Source organism: Antedon mediterranea, chromosome 1, assembly GCF_964355755.1.
Source record: "Antedon mediterranea chromosome 1, ecAntMedi1.1, whole genome shotgun sequence".
Taxonomy (NCBI): domain Eukaryota; kingdom Metazoa; phylum Echinodermata; class Crinoidea; order Comatulida; family Antedonidae; genus Antedon; species Antedon mediterranea.
Window position 1 is genome coordinate 18,071,986 of NC_092670.1, and position 17,025 is coordinate 18,089,010.

The 17,025-nt window shown below is 32.5% G+C and overlaps 1 protein-coding gene across 2 annotated transcripts in view; it reads right to left on the bottom strand.

The window, feature by feature from the left end:
- Window positions 1-4,300: 4,300 nt before the first annotated feature.
- The window catches only part of LOC140059834 (myosin-IIIb-like), a 30,117-nt gene continuing 17,392 nt past the window's right edge, over window positions 4,301-17,025 (bottom strand). For both annotated transcript variants that reach the window (XM_072105782.1, XM_072105774.1), the window contains exons 17-26: window positions 16,869-16,980; window positions 16,244-16,504; window positions 15,787-15,957; window positions 15,435-15,589; window positions 11,371-11,602; window positions 10,703-10,892; window positions 10,473-10,549; window positions 10,078-10,237; window positions 9,511-9,651; window positions 4,301-6,853 (exon numbers count right to left, since the gene is read on the bottom strand). In XM_072105782.1, coding sequence (XP_071961883.1) covers window positions 6,741-6,853; window positions 9,511-9,651; window positions 10,078-10,237; window positions 10,473-10,549; window positions 10,703-10,892; window positions 11,371-11,602; window positions 15,435-15,589; window positions 15,787-15,957; window positions 16,244-16,504; window positions 16,869-16,980 — 1,612 coding nt within the window. In that variant the 3' untranslated portion in view covers window positions 4,301-6,740. The remainder of the gene's footprint in view (window positions 6,854-9,510; window positions 9,652-10,077; window positions 10,238-10,472; window positions 10,550-10,702; window positions 10,893-11,370; window positions 11,603-15,434; window positions 15,590-15,786; window positions 15,958-16,243; window positions 16,505-16,868; window positions 16,981-17,025) is intronic.

Genomic DNA, 17,025 nt, shown 5'->3' on the forward strand with positions numbered 1-17,025 from the left:
TGTGATGTGTCCATATATAGACACGATGATGTCGTACCACTGCCATATTTGGGGTATCACTACCATATTTGGAGATATCTCTACCATATTTGGGCACGTCGCATTTGTTTGTCAAACTAGTTTTATTCTGTAGACATGACCTTTAGGAAATGGATGAAGAGAAGTTATGAGTATGAATACGTTTGTAAAGTAATGGGAACAAAAATAGTGATGGTGATATTTAGTTTAGAAGAATATTGGTTTAAAGCTCTGTCTACACTATCAAACTAGTATGTGACAAAAAATGTGATGTGCCCATATCACCACCATATTTGGGCGGGGGCACATCACACTGTTTTTGTCACACTAGTTTGATGGTGTAGTCAGAGCTTTAGAAAAGGATGTCTGCCTGTCTGTCTTCATTCACTGTTTATTTACGGTAATTTTTATGAAAGTAATGATGTACACTGTCCTACCAGGATTATATTGTGAGAAATAGACATTTAATTTTAAATATCCTTTAAAAAGGCTAAGAAAAAAGTCACGATTTGTAGATTTTCTACAGTACAGTGATCAACAATGTGTATGAATATATTCTGCAGTTAGCTTTCGCATTTGAATAAAGTTAGCACTGTGGAGCGCTTAAAATAGACTGTCTTAGAAGACAAAGGTGATCGTTCTAATACATCATGTCCACATAACATTAGTAATTTAATATGTTATTCTTCCCCAATACGTCAAATAGAGAATGTCGTCTTTTTGAATGTGTTTTTTTAAACATGACAATAAATCAAGCGCTGAAATTGCTTTTTTCCTCGGAAAATTACACTTTTGTATTAATGACATTTTGAATAGAATTAAAGGTACACGTCACAAAAGGGTATCGTCCTTTGGATAAATCTTTTATGACGTCACGTGTAATTTTTACATAGGCCTATGTTATGTCAATTCACAATCGTCAGCAGCGAGGAGCCCGTTGGTTACAAAATGGATAACAAATATACATATCTCTTTATTGTCACAATTTAAAATAATAATAATTACATTGTTGAACTTATTTGACAATGAAATAAAAAGCTTTCGATTGTCTGGATTTGGCCTTGCAACGTAATTATTTAACAGAGCCTAGATAGTTATTAATTGAATATAAAAACAAGAACATCGAAAAATGAACTACAAACATTTCTTAATTTTGGATTTTACATAAAGATACTCACGCACATTTTGAAAATAACTAAAACTTAAAAGTAGTCGGGGTTCAAATTGGTATTCCTATTATTATTCCTTATTACAGTGTTTCAAAGTACTACTAGGAAAGATATCCACTCCGGGGTGCCCGGGATGGTTTACGTGTAGTTTAGAATTCATTTTGATACCTCATATGAATGGAAATTGGTATTCCCATAGTCATCTATGAAAGATATCCACTCTAGTTGGTTTACATGCAGTTTAAACCCTTCCCAGTAGGCTACAATTAATTTAATTTTGATACCTCATATGAATGGAAATTGGTATTCCCATAGTCATCTATGAAAGATATCTACTCTAGTTGGTTTACATGCAGTTTAAACCCTTCCCAGTAGGCTACAATTAATTTAATTTTGATACCTCATATGAATGGAAATTGGTATTCCCATAGTCATCTATGAAAGATATCCACTCTAGTTGGTTTACATGCAGTTTAAACCCTTCCCAGTAGGCTACAATTAATTTAATTTTGATACCTCATATGAATGGAAATTGGTGTTCCTAGTATTCCTTATTACAGTGTTTGAAGAAAGTAGTTTAAAGTTTAAAACCTTTCCAGTTTCATTTTGATTTCCCATGTGAATGGAAATTGGTATTCCATTAGTTTTCCTCATTTTAATGAAGTACTACTATGAAAGATGTGGTGTTGGAGAAAGCTTCTAGGTATTCCATAGACTGCCAGAAGAACTAATGAAAGTGTAAGGCACGAAATAGGCAAGAAACGCACATTAATCGAATCTATTATAAAACAAAAACTACAATACTTTGGACATATTGCCAGACGGGATGGAGATAGTATGGAGGAAATGATTATGTTTGGGAAAGTTGAGGGGAAACGGAAAAGAGGAAGACAGAGACTCAGCTGGATTGATGGCATAAGTGATGCTGCAAACCGACCAATAATCAGTTGCTACAATGAAGCTCAAGATCGGCAAGAATGGAGACACCTCATTAGAATGGTCACGAGTATACTTAGATATGAGTAGAACGACGAGAGAGAGACTGTGAAAGATACCCACTCCGGGGTGGTTTACTTGTAGCATTCCCAGTACAATTAATTTCATTTTGATACCTCGATCATATGAATAGATGTGTGTATTGTAATAGCATACATTATATATCAGACAACCTACAAAACTCTCTTTCTCTCTTAATATAGATTACAATAGCATTAATTGTGGGTATTATCGTTTTCAGACCCTTATACACTTAATTCCGAATTAGCCTCTTCTATAGATTTTTGCATTTTTCTCCTTCAAAGCTTTTAGGCATCGTCTTCTTTTCCCATGATTTTTGACTGCCACTCCTCACTAACTCTTTTCTCCAAATAATATTGTTCGTTAGGAAGGTTCTCAGGTAGAATTAATAATCTTTCTTTTTGTTGTTATTCACTAGCATGTTTATAGTCTGACATTTTGTCTCGTGACATCTCTTATGAAGGTTACACTAATGTTCGACAATGATCCTCAGTATAATACCATTAATTGCTAAACAAAGTAATTTGCGCAAAACTTATAATAGACATAAATACAGGATAATCATACCGATAAAGCTAATGACGTGCTATATACAATTGTCGTTAATTCTGTTTTTGTGTGGCAGAGACACGACGTAAAAGATCGCGTCTCAGTCTAAAAAACAGTCCTTGCCAAATATCGGTACAGATAGTTTTTGGCGTGAGAAACTTTACGGTACATCTATCTTTTAGACCGGGCAGAAAGTTTATTCACGTGAAAAGCCACAAAAGGTTTTATTTGGCTTTGGCTGATTATGTAGAATGGCCAAGATTCAATAATCCATATTGCTGCCGGGTCGTTTTCTGTAAATTTATCCATGAGGACACCAAATAGGAAGGGTAAAAAATGGATTTAATTTTGAGAAAATCAACAAGGATAAAGGTTGTTAGACATCGTCCCTATATGTGTATACTACAATGTTAAAACAGAAATGACAGCAACTTTATCCTGTAAGTTGCCCGAGAGCGAATTATTTTTTCGTGATTTAAGTTGGAAACCCCTTATGTGAAAGATAGCCGAACTACTTCCTAACTATAACTAAACCTAACCCTCTAAATAATCTCTCTCTCACTATAGAGTAAAAAAAGAAGTTGCTCATGGGATTCGAACCCCATACATCGACATACTAATTCCATAGTCTAATCCGGTCAACTAAACAGACGGCTCGGCAGAAAACGTTTGCATTGGTGAATTGGTGTTAGATCAATTCTTACGTCACACCTTATGTATATGACTAATGAATATTCATGTTTATTTTGTGACGTTTCATGAGGAGTCCCCAACTTATGTGGGAAAAGAAATAATAATAAAAATGTTAATCATGTCAAGAGCCACACGTCTAATTCCTTTTGTATTGTAACTGTTAAGCCTACACATTGGGATGCACACAAATAGCAGCATTGATAGCAACTTTATCCAAAAATAGCCCGAAAATGCCCGTTGGGCTATATCAGATTTAATCACACAAAGAGCCACACGGCTAATTTCTTTTGCTTTGTAACTGTTACACATTGGGATGCACACAAATACCATTGACAGCTACTATATTCGCAAGAATTGTAGATAATGAAACACATTAAATATCAGTGTTTTATCTGCACAATGCTATAGTTTACAACTGGTGTAATTATTTGAAACTAGAAGTAGGTAAAGAATTAGGTTACGTTGTAAACAACATAATTCTTTTCTGTAAGACAATCTTAGAAATACTACGGTTAGGTTTATCTCAAATCAATTAGTATCCGCGTCATAGTTATCGTTTCGTTTCGAGTAACTTAGCGTCGCTGAATTTTGTAAATTAATAAAGCCGACACGGATCTATACATTAAGGTAATGTACGGTGGCATTGAGAGATGGTAAGATATACACGGAAATGACAACACAAAAACCATGGTAAAATCCTATTGGAACTGTATAGAATGAATGAACGAATGAATGAACGAACGAGTCAATGAATGAATGAATGATGAATGAACGAACGAACGAATAAATGAACGAACGAATGAACGGACGAATGAACGAACGAGTCAATAAGCGAGCAAATCAATCAATCAATGTTATCTGAAACTCAATAATACTTTAATATTTCAATATTTATTTGTAAAAAATGTACAATTGATCAAAATATACACACACACTACAGTAAATAAACGTATACAACATCGTACCCTTAGGTCTACTCCCATAAATATTACGGTATGAATTAGTTTTGCACACAAAAAAAATTAATAATTTGGATATCAAGGCGGTAAGTTTCCAACACGCAGAACAACGGTTACACATTAATTTATTCTCACTTGTTTCGTTTCACGGAACGAAATTTGGAGCCGTGACGAGTGTGAATTTTTATTAATTATAAAATATGATTAGAGATATTATTTGTATACTTACATTAGGCTAATCAAGTAGCCACGGGTGACAATTAAGGATGACAATTAAGTGGCCTATAGAGTGACAATCAATTGGCATAGAGCGACAATCAAGTGGCCCACGGAGGACAATCTTATCAATTATCATAATAATGAATACAGTACATACAGTCAGTCAAAACATGAATTTAACGCGCGCGTACAAGCTGATAAAATTGTCGCATTACTGTCGAAGGTTTCATAAATACTATTAGTTTAAACGATTTAAATACAAGTTTATGTTTATAAAAATGATTACTTTTAAATAATTTACCATAGTTTTGTATATATAGCATTTTGAATTGTACGAAATGGTCAGTATAAATCACAAATATACAGTTGATAGTTAAATTAAGTAAAGAAAGTGAAATGATAAAGCGAGTACGACGTGTCTTCAGATGTGCTTAATTGTAGTAATATTTCAAAAATTATATATTTACACACATTAAAAGATTATATTATATAATTTCATCACAAATCACTTTGCGTTATAAATCATTGTAAAAAAAAACTTAATTTGAAATATGATAAAGACATCCGTTAATAAAATAAAAAAAATACGAGTGCATTAGATTTACATAATTTGAATTATCGATAAGCAAACCGGCCATCATTGATATTGAAATAAATATAATACTAAAAAATTAAATAAAAATACACGTATTATATTACTGTATAGTCTAAAATATAAAAACCTTTTAAAATAAAGTTGATAGGCTGTGTACTTAAAATCAACTGATGATTTACCCTCATATAATTTGCATCTAACTCTTATTAAAAACAAAAGTAGGCCTATGTACAGTCAAGGCTAGCCTTGATACAAGTATAAAAATATACTGTTCAATAATAACTCGTGTTATTAGCTTCTGTTGTATAATTCGGAATTGGAAAAAAAACACATACTGATCTCTATAATACTAAAGCTTGGTTCCCACCTGGACGTACGCATGCTCAACAACACAAGTGAGTTAACCAATCACAGGAGGTGACAATTTGGATGATCGTTCTCATCGTCGTGATTGGGCAATATACTAATAACGTGTACGTACGTCATCGTTGCGTGGGAACCAAGATGTAAAGCCGGTTTTCCATTAGACGAATTTATTCACGCGAATCGAAATTGTTTACTGATGCGCATGTGTATATTAGTAGTAGTATTCATATACAGTAGGTCTACTTTTGTGACGTAGAAAAACGCGCAACCAATTATTACTCAGTATGTTCGATTCGCGCGAATATTTGCTAATAAAAAAGGGCTTAAGCGTCGTATGCTCAAGGTTTGGCGAAGGAATCTATTGAGATATATCATCTTTGTCATATTGCGATTACCCATTTAATAAGCACGCGAATTGTTATATTTTATTGTTAACACATAGGTCTACAATGCCAACAATCAACAATTTATAATTGTCAAAATGCTCAATATGTTTTAAAACTATTATTAGGCCCATTATTATCATCTAACCTTGGAATATAGCATCACACGGCCATCTTTGCTGTGATCGCTTTAATATAAGTACAGATCATATATTAATGTTGAGACAAAACAGGCATATAGGCATATGTACAATTGCAAATGTCCAAATATAATATTATATTAATTACTTTATCTAAACCTGGATGACGTAACGACCACCTCTCTGCAGTGATCACTAGAAATAAATGTGCTTTTATACCATAGAGAAATTACAAACTATAGTATTCAAATAAAATGGAAGTTAAAATGCAGCGTATAATTCTAAATACAACATTATAATGTAACATTAATGTATATTTATAACGCGTACAAAGCGGGAAGAAGTAAAGGGTTTCAGTCTGGAATTTTTTTAGATAAAGACGTTATAGGCTTACATAGCGGAACTAAATTTTATTTCATAGCAATAATGCTATATATCTGTAAGTAAAATTTATCCGTCGAAGTGATAAGTAGGCCTACGAATTTAAGCAATGAACGACATCGTATTAAAGAGTTAAGGTATTGCGGATGGCTTATCGATCAAAAGTGAAGTATGTTCCTTTATTCTGCTACATGTTGAGTCTATACAGCCATCGCATAAACAGTCACAATCAATTTCAATTTATTCTGGGCTTAGAACTCCATTTCTGAACGATTGTTGTGTCTAGCCCATAAACGTTTTTCTTGCGGGGCTGTGCCATCTCCGTTAGCATCGATACGTTTGAAGCTTCTATGCCGATACACAGCTGAAAAACAAAACAAAAGTCCATCATTGCATTTTTAGATTTTAGAGAATATTTACAATATACACGACACAAAGAAATAAAATAAACGCTCTGTCTACACGATTATACAGAAAAGTATGGTTTAGAAAATCATTTTGAAAGCCAAATAATAATAAAGTATTATTTTGAATCAATTCTAATATTTATTTAGCAAAAAAAAAATTCAATTTCGATATTGTTCGCAAAATAAAAGCGACTCGAAAACTAAACGATCGCGAAAATTAAACAAACGCGTAATTTTTGGAAACATTTTGAAACATGATGGTAAGAGGATTTATAACTAAAGCCTTGATATTACAATGTTTTAATTAGTCAAGAAGTCTGCAGTCGCGTTGGAATTTGTTTATAAATATTTTCTTGAATTTCGGATTTCAATTATAAGAATCATTCGAACTTAAATAACCCTTTTGTTATAGCAAATCACAATCAACTTCTGGCACCGTACTTGAAAGGTGACTGAATTCAACACAGGTAAAAGAGTAAGATAGGTATCCCTATTTATTGTCGTCCCCAAGCTTAACTGCAATCTTGTTTCTACATTCACACCGAGGCCACCAGACCGGAATCCGCCCTCACTGTGAACGTAGCTTTAAGCTTGGTTCCCACTAGGATGCAACGCAAGGACGTAAGCCGCAACACCATTCACAATTATGGGCCCTTGGGGAATAAACTTAAAACTTTAGATATACAGTAGTATTGAAATACTTTGACAATACTGTTAATTCGTATTAACCATTTTTGGTCGCAATTTGGATCGCAAATTTTTTACTTACATATACAAATAAACTTTATTACTGTGAGTGTGGGTACTGTTAGATATATAAACACATAATATACAAAAAAACTCTATTACTGACAGTTGCTTCTCAACGTTTGTATTAATTAATATTTACCAAAAAAAATAGTTAGTGTAATGTGGCGAACATGTCATCACAGACTCACCTTTGTTTAACTTTGCGCTTCAAGACAAAGTTTCTGATGAAACGCGTAATGTGCGCGTAATTACAGATTTATTACCGTATAGTTTGAAGGCAAAATCAACTTCATATAAAAATGATTACATAACTGATGATTGATGGCATCATTGCTTTTACATGACATTTAGAAAATAATTCTTTTCAAATAGTTGTATTTGCGAAGTAGGCATACAAAATGTCCTTTTATGAAGGGGAGTCCCATAGTAAAACATACCGTACATGTTCACAAGAAATAACCCTTAATATAGGTGTCTACTAAATAGGGGGTTTCCATGAATAGGAGAGTCACAAAGGAGGGGTACTTTGAAAATAAACATATTGATACGCATGTGCAGTACCATAGTCAGTCTTTTGAATCGCGCGAATAAATTTGCCTAATGGAAAAACATACTTAAATCCATCATAAATGAATTAGTTTTATGTTTAATTGTTTAAGTTTATTATTATCTTTAATTTTCCTTTTCCATGTCAGTGACCAATCGTTCTCTATATCAAAATGTGTTTTCCACTTTGTTTTACTCTTGGTTGGTTCTAACCGTTTGTCCTTAATAAAATATAAATATATTTGTTTACTACTTATATTCAACCATCGAACATGTAATGTTTTTAAATCTTTGATTTTTACACCTTGAAGAAATTTAATAGAATTTGTCATTATGCAGTTTGATTTATATCTAAAGTGTATTTAAGTAATTCATTGAGTTAATGAACCTGTCGTCAATTACAATATCCTTATTATTTCGCACACCTGACCTTTTTATCCAATTTCTTGTTGATGTAATATAGCATCATAACATAATGGACATTTAATAATACAACAAGTAAGTTGAGCTAAATTACATAGTATCGAATTATTATCTATGGCATGCTTTTAAAAATATTATTTTTCATATCTTTAGAAGCGTTTATCTACAAAAATGAAGATAGTTTCAATGTGTTGAAAAATAAACAGTGAAATGTCTATCATTAGTTTTACTTATCGCTATAAATTATATAATATGTCTCTCAAAAACATATTTAAAAGTAATTTATTTTATAAATAGATAATGTAGAATTCAATTATATAGAAAATGTGTATCTGTAACACTAATATTATATTTCATTTTAATGTATTGAGAATACGTTTGACAATATAAATACCGATAGAAAATAATATCACTGTGCATTATCAATAATACTGACAATAGAGAGCCTCTTTATCTTTCACATTAGTTTAATCATACCTCATTGTTTTACATTTTCCTTTGTTCATTATTCTGTTTGTTATAAATGATATGATTAATAAATGTTTACTGTAACTAGATTTGAACTCGTCACCACGAAGAGTTAGTTGAAACAATTAAGGTATATTTATAGCATTGGTTAAAACGAATAAACGTAACGTTTATGTTAAAATACATGGGCAAAGATTTTTTACCTCCATGATTCAACTACCTAGGTAGAGTTTTTTTGTTGAGAATTCTTTAATAGTCGAAGCTGGGTGATACTATATCCCCAAGTCTGTATAGTTATTGTCTTTTTTATGTTTACCAATCGGCGTTTCGATTAAGTCCAGTTTACGAGCTCAAGTAGTATACGTATGAAACGCAATATGTGCCAAAATATTTATCTTTTTACTAATATTAAGTCAAAACTACTAACCTTTGCTCCTTCGATTAATGGTATCCAATGCAGTGCGTTTTCTTTCAACGGGTGGTTGGTTGGTCGTGCTGCCATACAACACCGATTCGTTATCATCATCGTAATCCATCACAGAAAGCCCATTTTGCGGTGGTGGTCCAGCTAATGATAAAAATAACAATTAATTAATGAAATAAATAGGCAAGTCAATGCCTTGAGATGTGTAATCTTTAGTGTCATGTTCTTGGTATGAGGGACTGAAAAAATTAAATCCTGATTTAGGATTTGGCGTTATCCGGAAGCGATGAGAAGCTATCACAACACTGATAGTTTTTTCATTCATAAACATTTATTTCTATTAATGGTGCATAGCAAATAACAATAACAAATTAAATAAAAGAAGAAATATACCATTAATAAGAGGTTGTTACCTCTTTACGTTCTCTCATAAGTTTAAGCATGCGCAGATGATTGGAACGTTCTCTCATAAGATTATAAGCATGCGCAGACTGACTGGAACTCTAACTAGTACTTTGAGAGTTTCGACGCCTAATAAACAGGTCGTAATTCAAAATGATATAGTCCTACCATTTGCCTTATTTTCGTTAGAAGTTTGCCAGCTGTATTTGACTGGAGCTCCCTTGATCCTGTTAACTTCTGCTTGCTGGAGTCTAGCTCGACGGCCTTCGGGGTTTTCACGGTTCCCATTGGCTACTCGTGAACTACCTTTAGCCCACATTCGACTTGCCTAACAATCATAAGAAGAATTGTATTAAATGTTGTTTTATTTACTTTCTTAGATAAAGAATAACGTCGCAATTATCAATACGTTTTCAATAATAGGCATAGTCGACGTATTAACTAATGACGCCAACAACCAATCACAGAAAAAGAGCACAAAAAAAAGAAAATAAACAAATAGTAGGCTTAATTATCGAAAAAAGCACCAAAATATAATTGATTAAAAATTATATTATTATTACCGATCGTCCCATTTGATTTCTTTCAATGTCAGATGCTTTCCTGAAAATTTGTAAAATTTCGGTTGCGCCTTCAAGAACTGAAACAAAACATTGTATTAATGTATTAAAATGAATGAAATAAAATATGAATGATCGTTATATAAATGCTAACGATTGTTGAATGTTTAGTAAAGTGTATAATCAAACAAATACAAGGCTGCTAAAGTACTGTATATGACGTCACTTGATACCTTTTATATTGTCCATTCTCATTGCTGGTAACACTACAAGAACAATCCAACATGGCGTTTTAGTATCTTCAACTGCGTCTTTCACAAAACTCAGCGCAACAGACGATAAGTGGCGGATCCGTGCTCTGTCAACATTCTCTTTACGTGCTTCCAGTGCCAGCTGAACTTTGAACTCTTGAATGTCGAATATCTTATAAAATAAAAAAAATCATTGGTCAACTTGTTTGCGTTGCGTCTACGTCATTTGGTTGCCTTCTACAGGGACCAAATCTTTAAGCTTGATTCCCACTTCGCAACGCAACAAGGTACGCGAAACGCAGGTGAATTGACCAATCACAAGTGACCATTTGAAATTGTTTGGACAAATTAGTTGCGATGCACTTTACGTCTAACGTTAGCGTTCAAGTGGGAACCAAGCTTAAGGAATATTCTACATGCTGTGAAACTTCAACGACTAAGCTTATTCTATTTCCGTATTATTATACGATACACGAAGTCTTTTAAAACGGTTAAGGCTACATTTAAGTACTCTTCAGTTGAGAGGAATCAACGGTTGACTTAAGACAGAATATTAAAAGTTCAATGTACGTTATTTCTGTTATGATTATGTTTTCGCTATTCATAATATTATCAACCATAATAAATTACTGCAATCTAAACATAATTACCTTTAATGGTTGATTCACTTCTAAATGACCCATATTCTCGACCAGTTCCGGTGAAAGACAATGATCCTGAGGTTCAAAACATCCTTTGACAAACACTTCATTTTTTCCTAGTCTTGTTGCCCAAACATTACCTTCCTGGTCTACTTCTAGTTGAACTCCTCGCCCTATGTGTGCCCGCACTTTCTCTGTCTGTTGGTCCCGTAACGGGTTTCGCAGAATACCAAAACCTAGCCTGAAAAAATTAAGGACAATTTTCAAATTCAAATTCAACAAACATTTATTTCATCAAATGCCATACAATTAATACAAAGCATAAAATGAAGACCAACCTAAAGTAAACTTGTCTCAGTTGGGCATTTAACAGTGATAATATATAATAAATAATATAATAAAAATGCTTAAACATATTTAAAATAATTCTATTGACTGCACCACCTTTTCCGATTATCTAGATCAACAACATGATTTATGGGTTATTAATCAAAGTGTGTTGCACCTGAAAAAGCTAGCTACAGACATATACATATATAATAGACTTATACATAGATCCCTACTTTTTATAATCGTTAGGACGAATACAAGTATCACTTGTTATGTAATTGCTCCTATTCATGGTAGTTTTGTGTCAAACAACCAAAACTGTGTTTCTATATGCATAGTGCATAGTGTATGTGATTACCTTCTTACTAACTCAAACAACTTTAAACTAATATCTTATTTAAGAATTGATGACCGTGTTGAATCGGATCATATGCCAATTGCCTTTAGTATTCAATTCAAAGACAAAGAACACACCAAAATGATTGTCAATGAAGATGACACGTTTACCCAGAGTACGTTCAAATGGTCCAACAGTTACATTAATGCATCCAAAGTCAGATGGGAACATGATATCATTGAAACTATTGATAATGATTTTATGAATGCTATCTCTCAAAATAAAATTGATGAGGCAGTTTCACATTTATGTAAAATTTTTGAATACGTATGTAAAGGAATTAAGTATACACAAACAAGTAAATCTTCAACTTCTACAAAACGAAACGAATGGTTTGATAAAGATTGTAAGAACCTTAAAATGCAGGTTAAACAATCATTAAAGAGATTTAGAATTATGCGCACTCAACCTTTTTTAAATAATTATATTCAGATAAAAAAGCAATATAAATCGCTATTAAAATGCAAAAAAAATAACTTTCATAAAAGAATACGCAAACAAATTATCGATTCACTCAATACAAAGGATAGCAAAACGTTTTGGATGAAGTTGAAGACAAAACAGAAATTATCTTGCGAACTTTCTATTAATCAATGTTATATTCATTTTAAGAACCTATTTAAAAACGATGAGTCTATTGGTAGCGCTGAGTTGCCAAAAATCACAGAATGCCAACAGAATGAAGACGATGATTATTTAGACCACGACATAACGTTGGATGAAATAAAAAAAGCATTTAATTCTCAAAATAGTGGAAAAGCTCCCGGCATTGATGGAATGAATTTTGAATTTTTGCTAAACGCCCCCAACATTATTTTTGATATTTTAAAAATTCTTTTTAACGCCATATTTTTAGTTGAAAAATTTCCCAAACAATGGGCAACAAGCTTAATCGTTCCAATTTTTAAAAATGGAGATAAAAACAAACCTGAAAATTATAGAGGTATTTCTTTAATTCCAATCCTAGGAAAAATATTTTTAAATATTCTTAATTCTAGGTTAACACAATTTACAAATAGTAAAAAGTTAATTCATGAGGAACAAGCAGGCTTTCGTAAGGGATATAGAACGACAGATAATATATTCATTTTAGATACCCTCATCTCTAAATACTTAGATAAAAAGCGGGGTAGGATTTTTGTTTGTTTTGTTGATCTTAAACGTGCCTTTGACTCTATAAATCATACACTTTTACTACATAAGTTGAAATGTATCGGTGTTTCAGGCAGAATGTTACACATAATAAATTCCTTATACCAAAACTTATCTGCTCATGTTAAAATTGGCAACAAACTTAGTCCATCTTTTAATTGTTCGATTGGAGTACAACAAGGTTCTCCGTTGTCGTCTTTACTCTTTAATATTTACATTAATGATTTGAGTGGTATACTTAATCAGGTAAACGATTTCATTCAAATTGGAGATTGTCATATGAATCATCTTCTTTATGCAGATGACTTAGTGCTTGTTAGTGATACGGTGAAAGGTCTCCAAAAATTAATAAATAAACTTGAACTTTATTGTGATACTTGGAAACTTACTGTAAACACTACAAAATCCAAAATTATGGTTTTTAAAAATGGCCGCAATTTAAGGAACATTGAAAAATGGAAGTATAAAAATATTCAATTAAAAATTGTTAATTCGTATAATTATCTTGGTGTTATTTTTAGTTCAAATGGTGCATGGAACAACTCAATGCAACATAATCAACAAAAAGCAAATCAAAGTTTATTCTGCTTAAAATCATTCATTTATCGTAACTTATCTTTTCTTCCAATTAATACATGGAACCATATCTTTGATGTGAAAATACTTCCTATTTTAACGTATGGAAGCGAAATCTGGGGAATGTCAGATAGCACAAACATTATAGAAAAAACACATACTAAATTTTGTAGATATTTATTGCAAGTTGGAAAAAATGCACCAAATGCCGCTGTTACTTCTGAGTTAGGTAGATTACCACTTTCTGTGGATTGTTTAGTTACAGTTATAAGATTTTGGTTACACATTATTACTTTAGATCATGACAGATTCATTTTTAAGTGTTATGAATTTCAACTTAGAAAAGTTAACCGTAATGAGAATTGTTGGGCACAACAGGTCAAACACTTACTCTTTTCTACTGGTTTTGGTTATATATGGTTACAACAATATGTTAATAGTAAAGGTTTATTTTTGAGAGAATTTAAGTTGCGCTTATGTGATATTGAAAAACAAAAATGCATTCAAAAATTTAGTTTACATAATAAGTTAAGGCTCTTTTCTCTTTATAAAAAAGAAATATGTTTAAGTTATCACTTGACCAACATCATTAATTTTAAACAAAGAAGAATATTAACTAAGTTACGTTTAGGGATATTAGAGCTAGAAATTGAAAAGGGCAGATGGGAGGGTGTAGAAAGATATAAGAGAACGTGTAAATTATGTAAAAAGAACATTGTTGAGGATGAATATCATTTTATTTTGCAATGCACATTTTACAATGATTTAAGAAAAAGTTTTATTCCAAGATTTATTCGTGTTTTTCCTTCTATTAATAAGCTTTGTTTATTACTTTCCAACACAAATTTTACTTATAATTTAGGAAAATACGTCTACTTTGCTTTTGAAAGAAGAAACCATTATCTTAAGTTATAGTTAATTTTTATTTGTTTGTATTAGGGCCAAAGGCCAATATATTTTGAACCAATAAATTCCCTGAAAAGGGAAAGAAGTAATATGCTATAAGTCTATATGCTATAAGTGGTAATTACCGGATGACACAACAATTAAACAAACATATAAAATTAAAAAGAAAGTGAAAAGACCACCAAGAAGACCAAAAGGCTTGATAAACCAAATAAAAAGATAACCAAATAAAAAAAAAAGATTTAAAAGGAAAACAAATGTAGACTTTAGCACAATAACAAACTATCCTGCCCAAAACAGAAAATATTGAAACGAATCGTGGAAAGCGTAATGTCTGAATGACGTAAAATGTTCTAAGAGAGATACAAGTAGTATCAAAGAACTTATAACACAAGAATCTCCTGTTCGTCCGAAGCGCGTAACAATTTCGAAAGGCATTGTGGGATAGAATAGAGCTATGGGTGGCGCCATTGTGAGCCATGGAGTAGGGCGCCCGCATCAAATTAGAAAGTCAAAATCATAGAGGGGATCTGCTAATGCTCTAGAGGGGGTAGAGTAATTGACTTCCTAGTTTGGAGGGGGCACTGCTCCATGCTGTGAAATGGCGTCGCCCAGTTTGACCTTTTAACCCTGTACTTCCGATACTGTGTTTTGAATGCAAATTGAAGAACAGGAGATTCTTTTGTTATAAGTTCTTTGGTAGTATGTTTACCTGCCAGGGTATTGAAATCGGTATCCATCCACAATCAATGTGGGTGATTTTATGCAAAACTCAGTCAGTCTACAATGTTTCTCAAGGAAGTAAACTTTGGCCCAACAATCATCATCTATGTCGTTAATTTGTGAATACACTTCATCTGTTAGTTCCTGAAAAAAAAAACCAGTCAATCAATCAATATATCAATCAATAAATCCATTTATCAATATTATATTGATCAGTCAATATCAATTAATTAATCAATATATCAAACATCTATCAAAATAATCAACAATATAATATCAATAAATCAATATATCAATTATAAAAATACATGTATCAATCAATATTATCAATGTTTTCCTACCTCTTGCATTTTACTTTTCTTTGTTTTTATGTCTGTTTTGTTAACATTCGGACTTTCGAATTCGCCGTAACTCAATCTTTTTGGTTTTCTTGCTGGTACTGGGGCTACTTTCCTGTTCTCAATATTTACCCGATGGCGATCAGTTCGTACCTTTAGCTCTCCATACAACATCTGAAATCAGCAAAATGAAAAGAAGCTTATTTATTTTATCTATTTTAACTTTTATTAAGTCATTTGACGCGATGACGTGGGCATTAATAGGTCTATTTATTAAAAGTATTAAACCTTTTTCAAATTTGTCAGGACAATCATAAACTACCGGATCATTCGAATTGTCGCTTTCTGATTAGTCAAATTGCTTGTGTTGTCCGTACGTCATTGCGTTGCATCTCCAAGAGTGGATGAGTGGAAGATTCAATATTGCCTTAAAAATAAATGTATATGTTAACATTCCTACCTCTCGTTTTCGGCTGTCCTGTTTCTTTTGGTCAAGTTTATCTAGCCTCACCAATTCAGAATGAAATCGATCACCAAATTGGTGCATCAGTTCAAACATCTGCCGCTGTTCTTTGACTTCTTTTCGCCGTTTCGCCAGAATGGTGTGATAACGCCGCCTTGCCATTCGTCCGCGAACCATTCGTTGACACGTGATCACACGGTCTATCAAGTTATCAAGGATTGAGTCGAGTTGTTCCGTGTGCCAATATTTTAGGAATACCTGTGAAAGAAGTTATTCATTTAAATGATCCACAACATAACAATTGGTTGTTTTTTTTGTTATTATTCAATGTGCAGTATGCAGTAGCAGAGTCAATATCATCATCGCCTGCATCCTCTTAACTTATCCGTCATAATTGTTACCGCCATTATCGTCGTATGTTAAGTTGCACTTGGTAATAAAGTCGCAATTTGTAATAACAGTTTTCATTGTAATAAACTTGTCGCACTTTCTTTCACACTTAATAATAATAGGCTTAATACCATGTGTTATATATTTCAGTATTTTTACAATTTCTCGATCGCAATATAACAACATAAATATCATAAATGACACGATGACCATAAATTGATCCAATTCTTACCTTAGTTTTACCAATCTCATAGCCTTCCAATCCAGCCACTTCAAGGAGTTTCCTACACGCAGATGACGTTATTTTGATGTCCTTTGATGCATTATATGCGATAAACTTATACCTTAATTCGAGAAAAAAAAACCATATTATTTTGCAGACATATACA